Source organism: Aricia agestis, chromosome 3, assembly GCF_905147365.1.
Source record: "Aricia agestis chromosome 3, ilAriAges1.1, whole genome shotgun sequence".
Classification (NCBI taxonomy): Eukaryota; Metazoa; Arthropoda; class Insecta; order Lepidoptera; family Lycaenidae; genus Aricia; species Aricia agestis.
The window spans coordinates 11,443,217-11,469,408 of NC_056408.1; the positions used below are offsets into that span (position 1 = coordinate 11,443,217).

Here is a 26,192-nt window from a genome sequence, read left to right on the forward strand (position 1 = left end):
TTTAGTAGGACCTCCCTGGAAATTAGTCTTAGCTACAGAAGAACAATTTTGTTCTTGTCAAACTTGTTTAGTTTCGCTCTTGCGTAGAATATCTTTTCCGAGTTGTCAATATTCACCCCTAAATAAAGTCCTTGCATGATAATTATTATACTGGGCCGAAGAGGAGAATCAGGATAGAATCCAGTTATTTGCGGCTGCACTACTTTATAATAGGTAACTAATCATTTGACTAGTCGCTAGTAGGTATGATTAAATTGTAGATAAAAATCTAGCTTCAGTATCATAGTTTTGGTTTGTAGGTTCTTGTTAATTATGAAAATTTAGAGCTGTTAATTTAAATAAAGGTCTGTCAGGGCTACATCATACACAGATTACAAACTCTACTAAAGTGGGGCTAAAATGGTCACATTTAGCAATTACTCTCAATCAATTCAGCAATTGAATTATTGTCAAAACTGTCAAACTGACAAATGTGAAATCAGTACGAATAATTACTAGACATGAATTGCAAGCTGAGTTGCATTATATTGTGATTTTAAAAAAATGAATCATTATTAATTCATATCATGATTCTCGAAAGCGACCATTTTAGCCCCGCTGATCATTGGTCAAATAACCTTCATTCTACATTTTTTTATTAATTAAGCCTTGCATTGTTTGTAACTAAAAAAATTACACGATTATTGCTCAATTTGCATATACATTTTAACTGGCTGACTTTTTATTCATATTTAACAACAGTAAACGCTTACCGCGAAATTAATCAATAGATTTATTTTGTGGTGTGGGTTTGAGAAATGAAATCGCAACATTTACTCTCTGGGCATCGCGCTCTCCTGAAACCAAGATACTAGATAAATTATGTTCAAATCTGTTCAGTAGTTTTCGTATAAAAATTTTTTAGAACAAAATTATGTTACTACCCTACTACCCTACCTGTTCCCAAGCTGATATTACACAGTCTCTTAATTTAGGCCCAGCCTTTTTAAAAGGTGTTTTTAAACAAAGACTTTTTACTAATAATAGGCTTTAAATAGCTACTAAATTAAACTATGAATCTAGATATCTTATTTAACGTTATTACTATGCAATTTTACATAACCACATTATCTAATGCTGTTTTTTTTGTTTTCATATTTTAAACATCCCGAGTTCCGCCTAGATCTACTATGTTTGAAATACAAACGGGTAAGTACTCTTGCTTTTGGTATACATAATTTATTGCTACAATGTTTTTTTATTTTTTCAATTAATAAAGGTTTACAAAATATATTTAATACTTTTATTATCTGCATCCTACACAAGTCCCTTTTTACCCGATTCCATACCAAGATTATGACGCCTTGGACTGGCTCTCAATTCTCAAGACTTCGCCCGCGCCAAAATTCGCTTATAGCGTGGAAAGCGCACATTTTGACGGGATAAAAAGTATCCTATGTCCTATCTCAGGACTCAGTTACTCCATACCAAATTTCAACAAAATCGGTTCAGTGGGTTGGGTGTCAAGAAAATGGGTTTGTGCAAACTGGAACGGAATGTCTATTGGCCTTGCGTTTCAGCTTGGTCGGCCGGTCAATACTCTAAAAACTATGCCTACGTATTACGTAGCTGGCAACGCATCTCAAAAATTATTGAACCGATTTTGATAAAACTTGTAGTAGGTACCTACCGTATTCCCTAAGTTGAACAATACCCAATACAACAAAAAAAAAGATCACTTAAAGCCACTGACCTCCAGCGTACTTGTTTAATGGAGGTCAGTGGTTAAATCGGACTTGTAGTTCCGGAGATATGCGAACACAAAAACATACATATAGGTACATATTATACATACATACACTTGAAATTGGCACTGTTCAGACGCATGGCATTGTTCAGACGCTGATATAATATAGACTAACATAAAATACAAAAACTGGGCAGTTCTGGAAATATTACATACATATACGGGTCGAATTAATAACCTTGGCTGTTTTTTTGAAGTCGGTTAACAAAACAATATCTGAACCGAATACTTGCAAATATAATTATCTGTCTGAAAAAAAGGCACTATCAGAATAATTGGTTGACGTGCCAGGGCCAACCCACATGTACCACAATGCAACCACACCACGTGGTCGGGCGTATATTTCGTATTGTAAATGAACCAGACTATTCACACGTACTTACCACATTTTGCGGTCGTTGTCGACCACTTGTGATACCGACCACATCGCAACCACAAGCGAACTAGTGGCCGACCACATCGCAACCGTCGTTGCGTCGATGCAATGACAACGCGCGCACACCGCGCGCGCTCTTTCCCCTCTCCGTTTCATTGACTTTCATACGTAACCACATCGCAACTACTGGCGACAACGCAACCACGTCGACATTTTGTCGGTACCACAACGCAACTACAAAAAGCTGCAGCGACACCATTCACACGTAACCACTGCTTGACGGCATTTTGTCGTTGCGACGTGGTGTGGTACGTGTGGGTTGGCAAACTTTAAATTTTCACAGCCCGTCTAAAAGTATATTATTAAATTACATACATATATTTATGTTCACCATTTGCCTATAAAATCAATAATTATCTTAATGATACCATAGACTAAGGGAAATATAGCGTCTATGATAATACCACAGCTTCATGGATAATACATAAAATGATATTGTATCCTACGACGACACTATCGTGATATTAGATACTACCGTACGTACGTTAGTAACATAGAATATCATTGACCGTACGTATGTAACAATTATCATGCCTGTTAAATCGTAATAGCAATGACTGTAAAAATATTTACTTTAAAATATTATAGGCAGAGTTTTTTCTACCTATGGTTGGTACTACAGATTCATTATATTCTTTGCCTATGGCAAACATATTTTATCCCACCAAAAACATAAATGTAAATACGGAACCCTAAAAAGGAGAGCCAAGTTCATTACAAACATTATGCTTGTAATGTTTGAAAATTGAATTGAAAATCGCAATATTATGTAATTATAGGAACCAAATACCATTATAAACAAATAATAGTCTATTTCTTTGCTTTATTGAATATTATCTATAACAATTACTGTTATTAAATCATGTGAGATCTTAAAGTAGATTAGATCTCTTGGCCACTTTTCATTACATCAGTCATTTCATAAAGTTATTAAACATTTTAATTATGATGAAAAACTAGCCAAGTCAAATCTAATCTACTGGTAATATAATGATACCAGCCGTTATAGGGTTCTCTAATCAACAACACTTGGTAGACAAGGGAACCCTAACCAGCTGATTTTTGTATGTTGATAGGTAGTTACAAAACTTAAGAGTAACATTGTCTTACAAATAGAACAAATCCATATTTTAGGACCATCAAATCAAATTATGAAATCCTTTTTATCTCTGTTGCTGTAGCTACCACTACTTTCGAGATTTTTCGCAGATAAAAATAAAAAAAAAAATGATTTATTTCTGAGTAAATTTGAATCAAATCTTTTGAAACAGTTTACGTGATAACCTTCCACCGGTTCGCGAACTAACCCGGCGAGAAGAACCGGCGTAAGAACTACAGTCAAGCTTTGATTCAAAAGCTTCGAATCAAAGGAGACTTTTTTTTTGGGTCGGGAAATGCCATTATGCATCCCCGGCAATGCTGGGGAGGACAACCGGGGTATGTGGGACTCGCTGCGACCGATGAGATGGTAAGTGGCCGCAGCTCTACCCATTAAAACCCGACTGTGTTCCTTTCTGCGCCGCTACTGACAGATCCACGGGAAATGTGGGGCCACCGCAGGAATCAAAGGAGACCTAAGGAGATGAATACCTACTTATGTTTGAGTAAAATAAAAATCAGGATACAGAGCTATGTACCTCGGGTAGGCATCCCATCTTGTCCCACTGTCCTATGTATCCTTATCACGTAGACTACCTATCTGGTGGGGTCCGAGTGCGTGGAAAGGGAATTTCTATCGTCACGATTACGTGCCCGCCGCTCACGCCTCATGTTTGTTGCGGAAACGTCCGCGTAGACGATGATTTCACTTTCATTTATCAACGTGGAAAATCCAGCAGCTGTAGGTATGGAGCAGAAACAACTTGGACCAAACAGACTTGCATTTATTTCAGAACTAGCGACCCGCCCCGGCTTCGCACGGGTATAAAATATATTATAGCCTATGTCACTGAAAAATGATTAAAATCGATTCAGTAGTTTTGATTTTATCTTATAATATTTAAAAATTCTCGTGTCACAATGTTAGGCCACGACCTCCTCCGAAACGGCTTTACTGATTTTTACCAAATCTTGTACGCATATTCAGTAGGTCTGAGAATCGGCTATTGGCTACTTTTTATATTGATAAGTGCATTAATTATTGTTGAATAAATAATAGTAAATTACTACAACTCGAGAATCGAGATTGACGGCGACCATTGTTTGGGCGGCGGGATAGCGATGGACGTTGCCATGGTGCTATACTTATTAAGTCACTTCAATAAAATAATAATATGGGCGAAATACTTTAATATTAATAATTATATTAAATAATATAAAATTTCCCCACTTCGAAACGGGCGTAAATCGCAATATTTTAATTTCGCCATAACTTCTAAACCAAACGTCCAATTTTAATCATTCAAAGACAAAATATTATCTACACAAACTGTACTTAGAGATGAAATAATTTATTTTGATAAGGATTATTAGCATGAGTAAAATAAATGCGTTTAAATGTAGTCCAAAAAAATCAAGATTTTTAAATTAAAAAATGGTAGTTGTGCCTCACTTGACATAGATAGGTATAGTGTGTCGCTGACATTTTTTGTCGGTACCTGTCCCAAAAGCTTCAGATATTCTGACATTGACTGAACTCACGATAAAATTAGCTGGTACCGACTTCAAATAATGAAGACTGTAGTATGTACAGAAATAGTCGAGATTTAGACGAATTCTAAAAAAGAGTAGAGTAGTATTATAGAGTAAGAGTTATTTAATACTTTTTAGTTCATATTATTATTGTTTTTACCTTGTAAGTCGGTTTTAATTTTTTGTTAAAAATAATAATTGAGCCCATTCATTACAATTAAACAAACAAACAAACAAAGTTTACCTCTTTATAATATTAGTATAGATTGTTGGCAGTTGGTACTAATCAAATATGAAGGCCTTTTTCAAGTGTATGAGTAAAACGGTAAGAGAAGTATTACTAGGTACCTAAGCTTTTAACTTATTTAAACTAATATGTATTCTGTGACTTAGTTGAGTAATTTTATTATACGTAGGAACTAGGAAGTATTAAATAGTAGTATTTTTGGTAATGGACAAGGAAAAGAGCATATACATTGCCTGATCGTATGCGACTGCCGCCGTCCATGGACATCGATGTGTTAGGTGCATTTGTAAATTATTTTGTGTTGTACTTGTGCTCTTGTTTTCCTTCACTATATCAGGAATCAGGATAAAGTGATTAATCCACGTTAATTGGTACAAACCAAGGTACTTACTTTCTAGACAATGTTCTTAATTTTTGCGTATATTTTGGCAAACAACTAGGTATTTTGTCAAGCAACTCATACCTACACCCTGCCTAAGCCCAATGCCTAAACTTCTATTTAAAATGTGTGCCCCTTTCAGTCATTTTAAGTAGGCAATATCTTTATATTTTGTTAACCTTTTGTCCGCGACTTCGTAAGATAATAATAGTTACTTATATGTAATAACTAAGATGATTTTCCCCTTTTAGGGTTCCTTACCCAAAGGCAAAGAGTAAAAAATCGGCGACGGAAGGACAGACAGACAGACAGACAGAGATAATTTTATACAGCAGATGTTAAGTTGTAAGAAGACAAATATAATATCTGCGAAAACCGTATCTATTCAAATCGATCGTGTTAAAGAAAAAAGTTTGATACAAAATCTTACCCCCTCTTTAGAGGGGTGGGGGAAAAAAAATTATACACCAGTAGGCTTAGCATGGTTACTATAGAAGCGGTTTATTTTTACGGCAGAAAAGACAAAGTGACGGATTGACTAAGGTGATCCGCCATTTTATCACTAAGATCCAATTTCACCAACCTCTGTTTGTTAAATCCTAACAAGGCATTACTTAACGGACCTTGGAAAATTAAACAGACTGTTAAAATACTTATGTCCCACAGTAAAAATTTAACAGCGGATTAGTAAATGCAATGTTAAGTGAATAACGAATGAATAACATTCAATTCGTTCGTTCTTGTTATAAGGCGACGAAATTGCAAAGTACTTAGTACAAGTTTAATACGACATGTTGGCTGCAATGTGTCATTTTCACCTTATTCGTATAATACGTCATCTGGTAGATAATGCGACCAAATTAAAATATCATCACTGATCGCATACATTTGTTACACTACAGTAGTTCTTTTTAATTTACCAGGTTAATAATAATTATGATCTGTCAAAGCTGAGAACATGAATCATGATACAAACTTTTATTTACTTATTTCGGTTTGGTAATTTTGATACAAGTCAGGGTATTTGCAATGTCAAGGAAAATCCGAGGGCTAAATTTTTGACAAAATGAAAATAAATAATTATGCATAACATGAAAAATAATAAATAATATGTAAGGATATAACGAAACATGGCGGAAACACTCAAAAGTCAAAACAGATTCTTTTATTGATATTGGATATTGTCTTTGACAGTTGTTGTTTTGACTATTATAACAACCTGTTATATATTTAACGGACGTCCCCAGCAGGAATTAAAATTTAACAGCGTGTTAGGCGATTCGACATGACATTAGCGTATGGTGAAACGCTCGATAGCTCTAACAGGCCGTTAACTGATTTAACAAGCCATTATTTATTTAACATTGCTTGATGAAACTGGGTCTAAATCTGTCAGTAAGTAGGTATGTCGATTCTTTCTCGTTTCTAATGTTGTTATGCTGCCTGCTGATGTTAATGGAAGAATACAAAATATATATCTGCGAAAACCGTATGCAAATCGGATCAGTAATTCGTGTGATGCTGGAACAAACATACAGACAGACAGAGAGACAAAAAAATAACCACATTTTTGGCTTCTATAGCGATGAACGACTAGGTACCCGCTTATTATTTTTTAAATATCTTTAATGTACAGAATTTTCATTTCTACAGTTTTATTATAATTATTACTTATGTAGATATCTAAACTAGATGACGCCCGCAACTCCGTTGCGCCAAAAATCGTTTATCACGCGGGAACCGTACATTTTTCTGAGATAAAAAGTACCCTATCCTTTGTTCTTTCCCGGGACTGATGTATCTCTCTACCTTTACCAAATTTCAGCAAAATCGGTTCATCGGTAAAACGCCCAAGCGTGAAGAGGTAACAGACAGACAGACAGACACACTTTCGCATTTATAATATTAATATGGATCTGACAGTCTATTAAACGGATTAAGATATCAGAATGACTTCCCAAGAGCAATAGAGGTGATAATGCGATTAAAAGCGGTGGGGCTGAATCTGCACTGTTTTTGGTTCAAAGAGAAAGTAAGCGAAGTGGTGGCCGAAGACCTCAGCGCGGCGGATACCGCGCGGCCGCGGCCGATCGCGCCAGTCCGCCTGCGATCGTCTCCTCCGCGAATTTATCAAAATAATGCGCCACTGAGACTGTTAAATTTGAAAAAAGTGCCGCGCGGAGATGCCGCGCAGGTAGTGTTGTGCGTTCAAATTTAATTTTGGAACTCCCAACAATGTGCGGATGGCAGTCGGTGCCTATATTTCTTGTGCTTCTCGTCCTGAAGAGTCACACCCGGGAAATTAATCAGCTGGATATCGTGAATAACCATGTAAGTATTGTATTCTATTTATCGGTCAAGTGTACGGAGCAATGACTCTGTGCACTTTTACTTTCTGCATTGCACTCGCCTCTTATACAATGTTGTGCTGCCTGAGGCATATTCTGTGGTTTGGAAGAAAATTGTAGGAATCCGTGTTCTTAAATTTTCAGGATATATAATGATAATATGTTTCGATTTTTGTAATCCACATGCAGGTTTTCTTACAAACAAGGATGTATGGAAATACTTGCTACAAAATAAACTAGTCGTAACCGATAAGCAGCGAGATCTGTTTCTTAATTAACGAGAACGTATTTAGATATCTTCTTTCGCAAAGACTCCTAGTAGAAGCAATTTCGTCCCATTATCATTCATTTTATTGGAACATAATATGATATTAATTATTGTGACACTAAGTCTGGTACTCCGGTGGCGATGAGGGTTATGATTAATATTTTAATTAACTGCAATGATTATAAGTACTATTAAAATGATAGAGCCAGTCTCCAGAGTGTATTTTTTTGAACCAATAGCTGTTTCAATTGCAAGAATGTCAATCTGTATTGTCATCAGATAATGAATGTATTAAAACAAAAATAATATTTATTTTTAATTTACCTATAGTAGAAAATCATTGGAAAAAACGACAATGACTATAATTATAAAGTGTACAATATTTTTTAATCACCGAATAGTAAAGTAATAGGTGTTTATCAATATTCTTATCCCAAACAATTTCCCCGAATAATATTGCAATGAGTATTATTTGTGCATTTTATTAAAGTCGAAACGCAAAATTACCCGAATAATCATGCAATAGACAATAATGATCAGAGCTTGACCTACTCCAGAACGATAAGTTGCGTTTTGCTTCATTAAAAAAAAGCCTTCGGTGGTAATAAAATATGCAAAAAAATTAGCTTTCATTTGAGATATAAAAAGTCTTTGATGCTTTTTTTTTGACGGAGTTATTAACAAATTCAGTTTTTCGGCTCTCCTGAACATTTTCATTTTTACGATTGTCCGATTATTCGGTGGGGGCGTCGATATATCTATTATATTCACTTAATTCATAATGTCTATCTAATAGTTACTTGTACGGCGGAAGTTCCTAGTTTAAACTCTTCTTTTCATTTTTCAAGTAATAATAAGCATTACCTAAAAATTAACTAAGCAGATACTCATAGTACTGAAATATAATATGCGATATATCATATAATATTAGGTACACATTATACACAATTTAACCGATGAAAAAATTACAAATGAATTGAAAATAGCGACAATCGATCTACCTAATTACAAAAGTAGGCAAGAACTACTTAAGTATTTTTCTTATAGGTAAGGCCAATTTTCCATACCGAAAATTCATGAATTCTTGGTTATTATATTCCTTGTCGATTACTAAAAGCACTTATCTACCTCTATTTTGCTTCTTATTTAACATTCCCTTAATCACTAAACCCAATTTTCACTAAATAGTTACCTACATAATGTGTAGATGTCAGACGCGCTCGTAGACGATGAAGGAAATAATATACCACGAAAGTACTTCTATAATTTTATTTTTAAAAAGTTGTATGAACAACGTTATAGTTCACTATCTTCCTTTGGCAATCGTCCTCAATATGTATCAAATAGCCCAAAAGCCATTGATAGCCTGACTTTCGTCATATTATAAAAGCTGAAATTTTACCTGTTTATAACCCCTGTAGAGGTATAAGAACAACTAGCAACTATAGTTTCGATCTCGGTTACTTTAGGAGGTCTCCAGTTCTGAAGGTCTACCTGACCTACGACAGTGCAAAGAGTGAAGCTCGATGAGCGATGTCAAAATTAGTGACTACTGCGTTGCATCTACATGATATCGAGGTTTACAAATATGAGAAAGCTTTTGCCTAGAGATCCTCGTGGAATACCACAGTATCTAATTTTAGCAAATTAGCAGTCAGAATCACCCCCGCTTACGTCTACAGGTACGCTACGTCCCTTGAGCTCAAGGGCCATAGCCTACTAGTAGCAAACAAACTAATGCTACAATATTCCTGCATCGTGCTTTCGAAGTTTCCTAAGTACGACTACCTCTATTTAAGCTCTTGTATATGTCGCAGTCATCTGGTTCAATCTGCGATTCGTTTGAATGACTAGCACATTATTGAATGACACCATTCAATTAAATGACTCGGCCGAACGTCGATTTAACGATCGTCACTCAACGTCCAACTAGTTAGTGATTTGTAACATAGCCCTTTGAAGATAGCGGACATGAAATCAGTCAGATATTTAAATTTTTTCCCACTACGGCGCTAGTAGTCACTGAAACAAATATGGCGTCAAACAGCTCTTACAGCTGATAGCACTGTGTCGATATTTTTTTTTCGATTACTTAAATGTTTATTTATGCTTTTAATTTGTAAGTACCTGGATGACCGAGCTTTGCGCGGTATAGCAAACACTCATTGACTTCGTGTTACTTAATAACGCCATCTGCTGGTCGTTGAAACAATTAGTTGCTAACAAAATAGTATTATTATTCGCCAATAGATGTCAGGAAGAGTCATATTTTTCAGTTTATGGATTATCGATAAAACACGAATAAAAAGACATTTTCTGAAAATGATTCCTAGCTAGATCGATTTATCGCCCCCGAAACCCCCCATATACTAAATTTCATGAAAATCGTTGAAGCCGATTCCGAGATTCCAATTATATATATATATATATATATATATATATATATATTTCCACCCCGGAGTTGATATTGCGTCCTACATGGCGGTTTTTACCGATGATATTGCGTCCGACTGACTTGTTGCATCCTGTATACGGACGCAAGATTGACAATCTCTCAAATTCAGCCAGAAGTAGTGTTAAGGTTAGTACAATGGCTGGGTGAAATATTGGCATGGACGTTGTTTTGTCACCGGAGTGCTTTTCGGCGTATTTCTTAGTTCCGCTATTTGGCGCGCGAATTTTGGAGGTCGCTACTGTGCGCCGTATATCGGTGGCGTATATTCGATACTTTGTTTACGTATAACACGCCGATAATGTGGATTCCTGTATATAATAAAGTTTTTATCAATTCTAATGTGTGATTTAATTACGTCCCACAAAACGACATCGTCCCAGAGGAGACGCGGGGGTGACAGAGGCGAGGGGGCGGAGTTCGCACGCGACATGCAAGGGCATGTTTTTGTTTATATTTTTTGCCGGCCAGCGCGGACGTAATGACGCTTGTGGTATAAATATTGTGTAGTGGGGCGAATATTTGAGAGAGACTAAATTCATGTCTTCAAAGTTGGGTTCACAACGCCTTCGTGAATTTGATGTAATATTACACATTTCAATGTCTAATTAACTTACAAAAATGCTGCTAAAACTATTTGAAAGTAGAGTGAATATTTCAAAAGTTATTATAAAAAAAAAGTACCAAATTATGAAATTTTTGCGTGTCGTTTCGATACTGCCGCTTACAATTTATTATTTATAAAAAAAAATAGCTAGAAAGGATTAAAAATTTAATGTTAATTTGAAGATAAAGAAGAGAAGAATCCGATACCAACAAATAACACATCAACTTACATTAAATAACTAAAAATTATATTTTTAAAATGTTTATAAAATTCGCGTCATTGTCCTGCGCATTGTTTGTTTTGAATGCCTTGCCGATATACTCAACGTGACGGGTTGAAACCTATTTTGCGATAAAATCTGCTGGCTCACTTTATTTGATCGCAGTGCTTTGGTGTGGATAGAGGTCTTCGTTTTATGCTCTCTCTCTCTCTTTGAAATACGTTCTACAAAAATTTCCAAATAAGACGTCATTTACATTTCTCGACTGTGCCAACATTTGTCTGTTTTTCACTACTTTTTTTATACCAAGTTATAAAGGCCCGCAACATTTCTAAGTTCTTAACATTTCTAAGTTCTTAATAATTTTCTTTATATCAATACTTAATTATAAACGAATTTAGTGAATTCCTCATTTTCCTGAACGTCTTTTTCCTGAATAGCCCTAAAAACATAATGACGATCATTCAGAATAATGATTAAATCTGTAACTGTATTTCAGGAAAACAGGAACAAATATATCGAATCGATGCAATGTCGATATTACAATTAGGTAGTTATTTGACACATTTTCGAAAAATAGTAGAAGAATAGTAAGAAAAGTAGTAAAAATGTTATCTACACTTCAATATTATAAAGCAGGAGAGGTTGTTTGTTTGTTTGAACGCGTTAATCTCAGGAACTACTAGTCCGATTTGAAAAATTCTTTCAGTGTTAGATAGCCCATTTATCGAGGAAGGCTATAAGCAATATTTTATCACGCTAAGAATAATAGAAGCGAAGAAATAGAGGAAAATGTGGAAAAAACGGAGGGAAATTATTTGAAAGGGCTTATTTGAACGCGCTTATCTCAGGAACTACTGGTCCGATTTGAAAAATTCTTTCAGTGTTAGATTGTCGTGTCAATGGTTGTCGTGATTGATGTAGATCGTTTTTTTTAAAAGAAGTGATTTTAAAAACTATTTTAAAGACAAAATAAAATGGCCTTGGCCGTCGACCCATTTTGTAATACAAAAAAAATGTTTTAATTGTGGTGCAACGACCAAGAATAATATCAATATTATTACAAATAATTTTGTTCTACCTATGAAACGAAAGAACATAAAATCGCTTTATAAATCTTCATTTTTCTGGTGCAGCATATTTATTTACAAATAAATATGCAATTTACGATCATTATCCTGACGTCCAGTGTCCTGTTTGTTGTTGAACTGTTTATATACTTACCTGTCTAAAAGTATTTTGGATCGATTGTATTAACTACTATGTCCCTACCTACATACCTACGTATATGATTTTCTTTGATAAGTACTTACCTTTTGTATATTTTAAACAAAAGCCCATCAGTGAGTGAGTTTAGACTGCGAATTGGGTTGGGACTAATGTATTTTTAAATATCTATACTTACTAATATTGTAGAGACGAAATATTTAATCGTTTGCTTATTACTATTTAACTTACGAGTTACGAGACTACTGAACCAATTTAAATAATTCTTTCGCTATTAGAAAGCCACGGTAATGAGAAAATAGCCCAAAGTGCATCAAAACTCAACGTCAAGTGGTTACCGGGTCATGGGCTAGGCTGTACACTGTACAGTGTTCTGAGATTTTTTTTAAATCTTGACTTTGTTCATTCATAAATCGACACCCTTGACAAGATTTATAGTAACTGTGATGGCATACTTATAATAATAATAATGTACTTTTATTCAGCTCGATAACATAAAAACCTTAATCTAGACAATTACAACATGCAAATTATTTTATTTTCAATGGTTTTTTATATTAGAATGTTAAGATCGCAACCGGCAGCTTAGCTAGGTTACAGTATAACCTGTGTTAAAGCCACCGGACCCTTTCCCAACTACTGATCGCATATCGCTGATTTTACATTTCAGGCAATTAAAATTAGATTACAAATCAAATCAATGTTTAAAATTAATCAAACTTGATACAATAAACGGGGGCGGTGGTTACTCGCGTCCGTAGGAATTACCTTTTACTACCCTACACGTGTCCCCCGGGTGGTGCTAAACGAGTAACAACGCCGAGTCTCAGGCGGCGGATATGATAACCTGACTCCTAGGCAGTAGTGGCCTTGAGGACTAAATACCCTCAAAAAGTCTAGCGCGGAAAGCAACGGGAAACTACCGCGACTATAATCCCAAGAAAACCACCATGATTAAGAACGCCACCAGAGATAATATGATGTCATGCGACCCGACTAACGCTCGGCGCCAGCTTGGTTCCGGGCCGACTGGTGAGAAATTGGCTACCGGCTGCAGTTGGAAACATAACATCTTACTCTAGCAAACTAACACCCAAGGGAAGGGCAATAACAATAGGAACCTGGAATGTCCGTGGACTTTTAAGGCCAGGAAAAATCGAAGTTGTTGAAGCGGAGATGGAGCGCTATAATCTGGCTATACTAGGATTGAGTGAGACCCATGTCAAAGATAACGGATACCACATCACACCTGAAGGAAATATGGTAATCTACTCTGACAGGCAAGTCAATAGTTTTAGTGGTGTGGGCTTCATAGTTGCTAGCTGGCTACGAGACAAGGTATTGGGGTATAATACCATCAACAATAGAATTATATCCTTAAAAATTTCAGCCCATCCACACCCAATTAACTTTGTACAGGTCTATGCGCCGACCACTGCAGCCACCGAAGAAGAGATGGAGGAATTTTACCACGAGCTAGAATTAACCTGCAAAGCGTTACCAAAGAAGGAATGTACTATCATCCTGGGAGACTTTAATGCTAAGATAGGGCACACTGATAATGATCAACACCTAAGGAATGTTATTGGGGAATACGGCTTAGGAGCCCGCAACAGTCGAGGTGAGATGTTGTTAGAGTTTCGCATTGAAAAAGGACTATTCGTAACTAACACGGCATATAAACAACATCCAAGACGCTTATGGACATGGCGATCGCCAACAGGTCATAAAAATCAGATTGACTTCATATTAATCAGCAGCAGATGGAAGTCGTGCATAACTCTCTCAAAGACTTTTCCGGGTGCAGATTGTGGCAGCGACCATCAGCTGTTAATAGCTCAATACAGAGTCCGCCTCAAAGTAGTTTCAAAGCCTCCACCATCCAAAAATATTCTTCTAACACAAGAAGCGAAAGCTTTTGAGGACACACTACAAACTCGACTGGACAGTGAAACGTATTGCCCATTTGACTCAGCCAATACATCATGGAATCAGCTTAAGGCCGCATTAGAAGAGACAACTAGAACAATCACAAATGGACGGAAAGTAAAACACCCTAGATCTGAGTGGATGACCACTTGGGAGGCAATCGCACAAAGAAAGGCTCTAAAGACTGGAGGAATTCGTTCAAAGGAAGAACAACAGCGATACTCTGAACTTGACTCACTAGTGCAGCGTCTCTGTAGACATGACAAGAATGCATATATCAATTCTATATGTAGAGATATACAAACACACTCTGATACCCTACATCCAAGAGACATGTTCCAAAAGGTAAAAATTCTCACACGGGAACGAAAATCAAAATCTTGGAACATAGAAGATGAAAAGGGTAACCTGATTTTAGACAAGAACCAAGTGATGACAAGATGGAGGAACTACTGCCAAGACCTGTACAAATATGACGCTGATGAACCTGACACTAGATTAGATTTTACAGATAAAGAACCCGACATCGTTCTCCATGAAGTAGAAGCAGCTATAAATAAGCTAAAAACAAAAGCTTGCGGTGGAGATGGTATACAGGCACAAGTGCTTAAGAGCTTGGGTAAGTGTGGAATCAGAGTAATGCATTCAATATGTCTTAAAGTATGGAGAACAGGACAGTGGCCAGACGATTGGACAGAATCTCTCGTGATACCACTACATAAGAAAGGGTCGACTAAAAAGTGTGGAAATTATCGGACCATCTCACTAATTTCACACGCCAGTAAGATTCTTCTCCATGTTATAAACAACAGATTGGCACACTATATAACTAGACAGATATCCAAAGAGCAGGCGGGATTCGTAAAGGGCAGGGGTACCCGAGAACAAATCCTAAACATCCGTCAGCTGATAGAAAAGAGCAGAGAATTCAATGTCCCAATAGTACTCTGTTTTGTGAATTACGCTAAGGCCTTTGACTGCATCGTCTGGTCCAAAATGCTGGAGGTGATGAGAGAGTTGGGCGTCCCCGATCATCTCATATTTTTGGTACAAAACCTCTATCTGGAAGGTCGATCAAGGGTGCGATTAGACAATGATCTGTCAGAGCCGTTTGCTACAGAGCGTGGTGTCAGACAGGGTTGCATCCTCTCTCCACAGCTGTTCAACCTCGTAGGCGAATATATAATGCGTCGAGTGTTGGAAGATTGGGAGGATGGTATTAAAATTAACGGATACCTTCTCAACAACCTAAGGTTCGCTGACGACACCACGCTTATAAGTACTTGCGAAGTGAAACTTGCTGAACTTCTAGCGCGGCTCGAAAAGATTAGTCGAGACTTTGGCCTCCAAATCAATCGCAATAAAACCAAACTGATGTACGTCGATAAGCTGAACCAAATACAAAAGACATCCTTACTACAAGATCTCCAACCCGTAGAGGAGTTTGTCTACCTGGGATCGTTGATTAGCAACAATGGTAACTGCGAGAGGGAGATTGTCCGACGGGCTCAGATGGCTAAATCTGCGGTTGGGCGCTTAGAAAAGATATGGAAGAATAAGAACATCTATCGTAGCACAAAAATAACACTAATGCGTTCCCTAATCTTTTCAATATTTTTATATGCCTCCGAGACATGGACACTAAAAGCACGTACTCGAGCTAAGATTGACGCTTTTGAAATGTGGTGCTGGCGTAAAATGCTCGGCATCCCTTGGACCGCACACCGGACCAACACGTCTATACTTCAGCAACTCAAAATTACCACCCGCCTGTCCACGCTTTGTCTACAACGATCACTTGCCTTTTTTGGCCACATAGCCCGCCGGGAGCCTAATAATCTTGAGAGTCTCATACTAGCTGGGCAATTAGAGGGGAAAAGAGGCAGAGGCAGAGTGGCTACACGATGGACAGACGCGATTGTCAAGGCTGCTGACTGCATGTTCCAGGAGGCATTTCATCAGGCCAAAAATAGAGACAAGTGGGGAGCCCTATCCCAAAAAGCAAATTTTGGTGGTCACGTCCCTCAGCCATGAGGATACGACTAGGAAGAAGAAGATACAATAAACAATACAAAAAAAAATCGAAACGATCTACATCAATCACGACAACCATGATTGACTATGACTATCACAGCACAGAACGCAACGTCGCGTCGTGTTTGCTTACGCGCGCGCGTTAACTTACGAAAAAATTTATTATTATTGTGAACTTGTATTATAATCAAATACCGTCCTCTTTTTGTACAAAACAAATAAACAGAAATAATAGGTACTATTATAGATAATAACCATAATTTAAATTTACAAACAAAGTATATATATTGTTGTGTAATTTTTGTGTAGTTGTGTAATTTTTTGAGATTTTGGACTGTTTTATCTTATTTTTTATAGGTACGTTAATAATTTTTTAAACGTTTTTATTTTTCTTTTCGACGCCTAAAGGGCCTTTTTTTGAGACTTTGTACTGATAGGTATGTCTGATATGTGATTCTTCAGGTTAATATTTTTCTAAGCATTTTTGTTTTATTTTTTTAACGCCTAAACGGCTAATAACGAATTTCAATTTGTTAAATTTTATCAACTTGTCACGTGGGCAGAGCCACGATTGAAAACTAGTATTGCTTACATACACAAGTTAATTATAGTCAATGTCACAGTAAATTAGCCTCTCAACTGGTCGTTCTTAAAGTTGTTAATTTCTTAAATTACTTTTATGTTCCTATTTCGGTGTATTTGATTTGTCCGACACTTTGATTATTATGACTATGAGTTTATTATTGTACCTACTTGATTTTAAACAATAAAACTTAAAAATACCTACTACCGAAACAATTGTTTTATTTTGTGTTCATACTTAAGTTCAGAAGAAACACGCTCACATAAATAAAATGCTCCCACATCATATCTATCATAATTATCCTTAATATTTTTTAGTTAGCCTAGCGGACTTACCTAATTATAATTTAAAATTTAATTAATCTATGTAATATAGGGATAACTTGTTTTTAATGTCTGTTATGTACTCCAAGTTATAGAAATAAGTATTTCATTTTAATCGACTTCATAAAGAGGGATGATTCTCTATTCATACATACATATCGTCACTCCTGTCCCTCATTGGGGTAGACAGAGACCACATCACGCAATGAATTTATTGGGATCTATTATATAGGTACCTATGTATGTATCGATATAACATATAAGGTTAGGAGGAAGCAACAAACTCAATAGTTTATGGCGTACATACAAAAATAATATACGGTACCGATATAATCTCAAATATAGTAAGGAGTCATTTAATTAGTAGAATGCATGGAATTAATATAGTACAATATACGGTATCAATATATCCATACATTTAAATGGATGTAGGAAAAACGATAAAATGCATGGAACGAATACAAAAATATACAATGTGTCACATGATTTCCATCGAGAACGGAAGCAAAAAACCAGCGAGAATTATTTCAAATTGAATATCTAATTTTCGTACGTAAACAAAATTTCTCGTCGACAATAGAAATCACATGACAGCAATATAACTATATTCGCACGAATAACAATTAAAAAGTCATTGGAAATGGGAGACGCCATAGGGTTCGACTTTGAAAAGACGCAACAAGTCTTCAGCGATTTAAATATATATATATATATATATATATATATATATATATATATATATATATATATATATATATATATATATATATATATACACATTAAACGTCACAGTCAATGTCTTGACAAGTTGTAATTTAATCATTCAATTGATTAAATTAAAATTAAATTAAAAAATGACTAGCGCATTCAATAAATGCGCTAGTCATTCAATCGAATCGCAGATTAAACCAGATGACTGCGACATATACATACCTGGATGATTAATATTATTATTATATTATACAACAGCTGATATCAATAAAATGAGCTCCAGCGCATGATACCACATCGCTTGGTCGGTATATCTTCTATATTAATTATTATAGGCTACAATAATTATGGGACGGAAGGACCAGGCGAAGTGTCTCCTAGCAACCCTACAGGACAAAAAAGCAAAGCGGATTTTAGATATCCGCTACCTACCTAATTAGATATATATATCTTTATCGAGATAAAAAAAACCATAAGTCTTAACTTAAGTAAGCCATAGGAACTAAACAGGAAGATGTGATTCCGATCTCGCGTGCGATAAGTGCACTAAAAGTGAAAGGTAAGCTGAAGTTTTGTAAACATTTGCGACTCAGTTTTAACTATATACCATTGATGTATTTATGATGGGTTTATACTAAATTACGAAACAGACACACACCACTTTCGCCTGTTATGCAACGTTACATAATATTAACTTAATAACTCTATTTGACCACCGAATTGAGATCAAAATTACCATACAATAATTTTGGTTGAATTGCGAAATGCTCTAAGTTTCTGAATAATGACTCACTAATGATATTCATGTCTTTCCTTATTAGGAAGTGTGGTAATTATAATATGATAATTATTATAATTCATTAACATAGTAATATTAAAATTTCTCTGTTTTATAAATTCCACTTAATTATTAGTTGATCGATTAAAAAACAATTAGGTTATAGTATAATACCTGTTACGCTATGATCCAATAATATCTTCTAGGTCTAGATAGGGTATAAAATATGCAGGAAAAATAAAACGAAAACAGCTTTGTGTAACAAGGATTAAGTCTGGTTTTCGTGCATTTAAAATGTATAATAATATTCAAGTGTTAAATTGTCGTTTAGGCCTCCATTCATTAAAATATGACTATTCAAGTGATATAATCTAACCAAACTCAAAAGTATCTAAACGGAGAATCACATCAAAAGAAGGAACACGGTTCCGTTTGTAACTGGCTCTGCAAATGATAAACAGCACAATATCAGCTCCAGATATAATTTCCAAGTACAACCCATTAACAATCTGTTCGGGTATCAATTTAATTTATTCCCAATAAGCGCGGCTTACTTCTGCTATCTTCTCGTTAATTAATGTAAGGCTTTGTAATTATTCAGATAATGGCCGCCGGTAACCTGTAACAGTGTAACTGTAACAATGTTACAGAGCTTTTACAATTACTTTGTTATAGTTATGTGTTAAGTTGTGCCTTATTTATTGTGATTTATAACGTTTAAAGAAAACAGCTGCAGTTGGTAGGCCAAGCCTTTGGTGCTCTACTTTGCCTTCAGTAAAATAAATTCTTAGTAAATAGGTTGGTAGTTGGTACTAACGATTATAGTCACGTGACCAATTAAAAAGTTAAGATTTGCATGCAAAAAGTTGAGGCATTAAGTACCTAAGCTGGATTACATTAATTAAATGCTCTTAAATAATGGCAAAAAATACCTAAAGCCGACTTACCTACTTATCAAATTAGTTTTTAAACTTTAGCACAGTTTTAGGGTCCCGCACCCAAAGAGTAAAAACAGGATCCTATTACTGAGACTTCAATGTCTGTCCGTCTGTCTGTCTCCAGGCTGTATCTCAAGAACCGCTATAGCTAGACTTCTGAAATTTTCACAGATTGTGTGTTTCTGCTGCCGCTATAACAACAAATAAAAACAAAATAAAATTCATACTTATGGGGGGCTCCAATATAACATACATGATTTTTTCGGCCTTTTTTGCTCGGTATCAATAATAGCAATATGTAGGCTCTTGAATTTTTCACGAAGTCCTTTATTATGCGTGTACTTTAATATTTAATTATAATATTAAGAGGAGTCCACACCGCCCTTTTTTCCATACAAACGTTGTCCCCTGTTTCCTCCCTGGATAATGCTAGTAGAGTTATAATTTTTTTCCTGAATATCTACGACCACTAATACGATGTCCCTATGTTTTCTTTTTTTTCATAATTTAATTATTAAATAAGATATGAACGTTCAAAAACCCAAAAAAATGGCCAGATTTTCCGCTGTGTTCAAACGTCCAGAAAACAGATTTGGCTAGATTATACAAAAAAAAGCAAAACATAGGAACACAGCTCAAGCCTTTTTTTAATCTTTAATGAAAGAAGTACTTAAATCGGTTAAGTTTTGGAGAAGGAATCAGGGGACAACGAATCGTTGATTTTCTGGATTTTCTGCAGTTGTCTCTATCGCGTTCTGCGGTATAGGCTTGAGGTAAGGGAGACAGCTATAGATATTACACGTGCTTTTTTTTCATTTCTCTAGCCCCTGGTGTATCCTCTTAAAATAAAATAAAAATTTAAGAGGGGCTCTCATATAAAACACAATTTTGGCCTATTTTTGCTTTATAATTACGGTACGGAACCCTTCGTGCGCGAGTTCAACTCACACTTGGCCGATTATTGTAGCTAGCCAAAGGACAGGAAATAAGTGTAGGTGAACATTTTTGTGGGCCACTTGAATTAAAACTAAAATGCAATGCATAATGCATTTACATAACATCCTGTTCCGGTGGTTATGTGTTGACCATCGCTGGCGTTTACTTTAATGAATGAATAAACTTCGGTTATCTCACTAATAGGCCTAATTTAATTAAATACAAGTTTTAACTTCGCGTAATCACAGTGAAGTATTTTCAGTTATGTGTCTGCCCGCGGCTTCACCTGCATCAGTATTCCACGAGCATTATACTTTTTTAAGCGAGAATAGAAGCCCGTTTTCTTTTCTATAGTCTACTCCAGGGGTTCCCAATCTTTTTCAGCCTGCGGCGCACTTACAAGTCAATATTTTGTCACGGCGCCCTTCTCTACCTAGCTACGAGTATTACAAAAAGATACATAAGTAAACACCTTTAATGATTATAGTTAGGTTAAGCAAGTTAATAAAACAAATATTTTGACAAATGACAATCATCTACCTGCTTTGTATTATTCATAATATTATAATAATTTTATTTTATAATATTTGTGGTTATGGATAATGATGGAGGATCGACTCACGGCGGCGCGTGAGTCGATCCTCCATCATTTGCCTGCCTGCCTTTCCACGGTGGTGCGCCTGCGGCGCACAGTTTGGGAACACCTGATCTACAGGGCCCCCGTAAGGACTAATGGCGCCTGTGTGTAAAAAATCGGCCAAGTGCGAGTTGAACTCGCGCACGAAGGGTTCCGTAAGGTTGTAGATTTTGATATTGGAAAATGTATTCATAATAAGTATATAATTATTTTTTTTTTCTTTTTTTTTTGAGCCCTTGGTTTTGGCGCCCCTAAAGGGTGGCACCCATGTGTATTGCACACATTGCACATATGGTAGCGCCTAGCGGGGGGCCTGCTGGTCTACTCTATATATTTTGTACCATTCATGATAATTTTCGAAGTATTTTCTACTTGAAATCATAAGGATTAGAGTATTCACCTCCATACTAATATTATAAATGCAAAAGACGTGTCTCTGTCTGTTACCTCTTCACGCCCAAACTGCTGTACCGATTTTGCTGAAATTTCGTACGGAGATATTTTGAGTCACGGAAAAGGACAAAAGACTATACGCTACTATTCATCCCGAAAAAATGTACGGTTCATCTAGTAAATTACAATATTCTTAGCAAGGATAATATTTAATTACTCTTTAGCAAGGATAGTATTAAATTACTATTAAACTTTTAAACTGTATACTACTTGTTACTAACTACTATTAGTAACAAGTAGTAGGTATACAGTTTTGAAATCGGTATAGATAGTAAATATATACATCCATACATATAAATAAAATTGGAGTGTCTGTTTGTAATATTGAAAGAACCGTTTTTTACTACATGCATATGAATCTATATACGCTACATACACCAAAACAACATTTTTTACAATTTTTGTCTGTATGTCTCTGTCTGTCTGTTTGTTCCGGCTAATCTCTGAAACGGCTGGAGCTATTTTGCCAGGTCTTTTTTGGGTAGATAGCTGATGTAGTAAGGTGTAACTTAGGCTATTTTTTAACCGACTTCCAAAAAGGAGGAGGTTATATTTTACTTTTTTCATATTTGTTAGCGGACTATCCATCTTTGTTATTATACTATGTTGATGCGGACGAAGTCGCGGGCAACAGCTAGTAATATTATATTATCAGTGTTCACAATAATTATTCTGTAAAGCGCTACGTACTTGCTACGTCACAGACCGCGTTGATGTCTTTTGTATGCCGCATCATACGGGCTACGCCGCGCCGCGCCGCGCCTACGGGCTTCCAAAAACTGATAGTAATTTATCAAATTAATGAAATATTTTGATAAATTTGAATTCATGAATTTATACGTGGGAGGGCCATGCTTCCGCAAGAATGGGCCGGCTCGACCGGAGAAATACCACGCTCTCACAGAAAACCGGCGTGAAACAGCGCTTGCGCTGTTTCACGCCGAGTGAATGAGTTTACCGGAGGCCCAATTCCCTTCCCTTCCCATCCCTACCCTCCCCTATTACCCTATTCCCCTATTCCCTCTTAAAAGGCCGGCAACGCACCTGCAGCTCTTCTGATGCTCCGAGTGTCCATGGGCGACGGAAGTTGCTTTCCATCAGGTGACCCGTTTGCTCGTTTGCCCCCTTCTTTCATAAAAAAAATATTGAGTAGAAAGCATTGATGATAACAATATTTAATTGTGAATTCACCTGTTTCTTATCTTACTTACTTTTCATAAAATATATATACTTCGGTATACCTACTCGGGTACATTACGAGTACATCCAAGTTCAAATAGGATGTTGAAAAATCTGAAAATCTTCACAGCTTTAACGTTACGAATGCTCCCGGTGAGTGCACCTTTACACTTTCGTCGTCAAGCCCATGGACCATGCGACACTTTCTTTTGTTTGAAAACTGTCAATCGGTAACAAAAACAAGAGTTAAACTGTATCAAATTCTTCGTGAAAGTCCAAATTCATTCAATTTTTTCATGTGACTATGGCGAAACTAATTCTAGAAGTCTATGTACACTTAGTATGTATTATAAAGTTAATATACGAAGCGGAATAGAGAAACAAAGGCCTGAGCAAGAGAGATGTCACTATCAGTAACACTGCGTGGTAAAAAGAGACGTGTGATACATGACAGCAGCACTCTTTATTTGACGTCCAGTCGGCACCTGCCGTACCTACGTTGACAATATAATCTCATAGAAATCATGTGCAATCATGCTTGTGTAAGTCTATACGCACACATATTTTTACACACAGATGAAACCAATTTCGGTTTCGTTTGACAGCTCGAGATTGTTGCTCTATTCCGCTAGGTATATTAACTTTATGGTATGTATGCATTTGCACTCATTGCGGCAAAACAATCTGTCTAACAAGATGTCAATAGCTATAATTAGTAGGTAGTACTTACTAGGTACCAATTATGTCGCGTGTGAGATGGGAATTTTTTTATCTGTGAAAATACAAAAGGGATAGATAGAGTAGAGATGTTTTTTTACAAACATAATTTAATGCATAAAAACATATTAAAAGACAGAAGTTATGCAGCTTACTTATTTTATAGAAAATACAATTAATGCAATAACTAAAGTAATCATCAACCCTAAAGAAAAAACCCTCACTAAAGACAAAACAAATGAACAGAACCGGGTCAAGTTAGTGCCTATTCGTCGCCTGTATCTAGATCACTTTGATGACCTTTGCAGTGACCTTGACGAAGTGGGTCACGATTCCGCGGGTCACGATCTAGGTCTGTAAATCAGTTCATTGATTCTGCCCTTGACTATGTATCGATAACAAGGATTATTTTCAAAGATTCGTTTTTTTCTTAAATCACAAGAAATATATGGGATTTGACTTAACGCATAATATTTTACTGTCGTGGCGCTAGTTACATGACATTTAAGGATTCGCTATGTCAAATCCCTTACAATGACCCACATAAATATTATAGTGTATGTAGCTTAATATAAAATATTATTATTTTTTAACAAAAAATTAAAACCGACTTCCAAGGTAAAAACAAAAGTAATATTCTTAAACATAATCTAAAAAGAATCAAATAATTCTTATTCCTTATTATAGTGCCGTCTTCAGACTTCGCCTAAACCTCAACTATAATATCTGTACTCAATCTACATGTTTTTGAAGTCGCTACCAGCCCGGAAAAGTTCTGAGATCCTTGACATAGAACTTACGCTAAGGTAAGCTGTTACCGACTTCAAAAGCATGAAGATTGAGTACAGAAATAGTTGAGGTTTAGGCGAAGTCTGAAGACGGCACTATAATAAGTGTTAACAACGGGTACTAAATAAACGTGAACACCGTCTAACAGGTATTTATTTTAAATCATTAAATGTCATAAATCTTCAATAAATACTTTAATAATTAACGTCCTAAATTAAGGACTAATTAAACGATATGATACTAATTAATCACAAGGGAAACGCGAACACTATTATAACTTTTAACGTCAATCTTGCAGTGATCTTGCAAAAAAGCCCTTAAACCGCCAAGCACGTCCGTTTTATTCAGTCCAGTGGCGCCCCCACTCGACATGGCGCCCCACCAGACAGCAAAAACGCGCCAATCAGCGGTCGCCGGATGTCGACTTCTAGGTGTTGCCAACACGGCCATTCTGCACGGTGTCAGCCCCTGACACCCCTCATGCTGATAATATGATCCTGAAACATATTACAGAATGTTAAAACTATACTAATAAGCTTCATCAAAAGTTTATACCTTAAATAGCAAATATTTGTTTTGCGTAACAACCTTAACACACTATATCGATCACCAGACCCTCGCACCCAAAGAGCACACGCTTCACTTGAGAGACCGAGTTGATCTGATCACATCGATAGAGCTACCACAATGCTACTTAGAGTTTCATACACTTAAAGAGCGTAACCGCTTCACTTAAGTACAACAACTCCAATAACACATCAGTCTAAATACGCAAAACAAACTATTTTAACCAAAATAATTATTAATCAGCAATCTGCATCATGAAATCAAAATGTTTTACAGCACTTATTAAATACTTTAATTATTTTTTTTTTAAGAGCCGTTTAATTAATACATACTTGCCAACACGGTGTACTTACTATACTGTTTATTCCATAGCCCAATCATCGATTCTAATCCAGGGCTTCATATTCTCGGCAGCTGCCGTGCCCGTATAGTTCTTGTCACTACGCTCTGAACCTCTCAAATCCGTCACCTCGTATCGGTCATTGCCTAGCACGCTTTTAATTCTAAATGGACCTTTAAATACTGGCATTAACTTTGTACTTTGACCCTCATTACTCTTGCTCTGAATTTTTATGAGTACTAAATCATCTACTTCATACTTCTTTGCCCTTATTCGTGAACTATCAAAATTCTTTTTCTGATTAATTGCATTGCTTTTTAAATTTCGATCCACTTTCTTACGCAAATCAGTCACATCCGTTATATCCCCGTTATCAAGTTCTAGACCTATAATGTTGTCACCGTCAGTACGCAAGCGATACCCGAAGAAAACTTCGCTTGGAACTGCATTAATAGTTTTGTGTATCGTAGTATTCAAACCTTGTTGCAATATTGTAACGTACTGATCCCAACAATCGTCATCACTATTAGCTCCTAAAGTTCGCATGGCATCTAGGATGGTTTTATTAAATCTTTCAACCTGCCCATTTGAACGAGGCATTCCTGTAGCAACTTTATGTAGTCTAATATTCTTATTTGTACAATAATCAATAAAGTCTTTGGATGTAAAAGCCGTAC

The 26,192-nt window shown here is 36.1% G+C and overlaps 1 protein-coding gene across 1 annotated transcript in view; it reads left to right on the forward strand.

Annotated features, from left to right (window-relative positions):
* Positions 1-7,665: 7,665 nt before the first annotated feature.
* LOC121740484 (trypsin-1-like) overlaps positions 7,666-26,192 on the forward strand; it is a 34,646-nt gene continuing 16,119 nt past the window's right edge. The window contains exon 1 of the mRNA XM_042133182.1: positions 7,666-7,810. Coding sequence (XP_041989116.1) covers positions 7,715-7,810 — 96 coding nt within the window. The 5' untranslated portion in view covers positions 7,666-7,714. The remainder of the gene's footprint in view (positions 7,811-26,192) is intronic.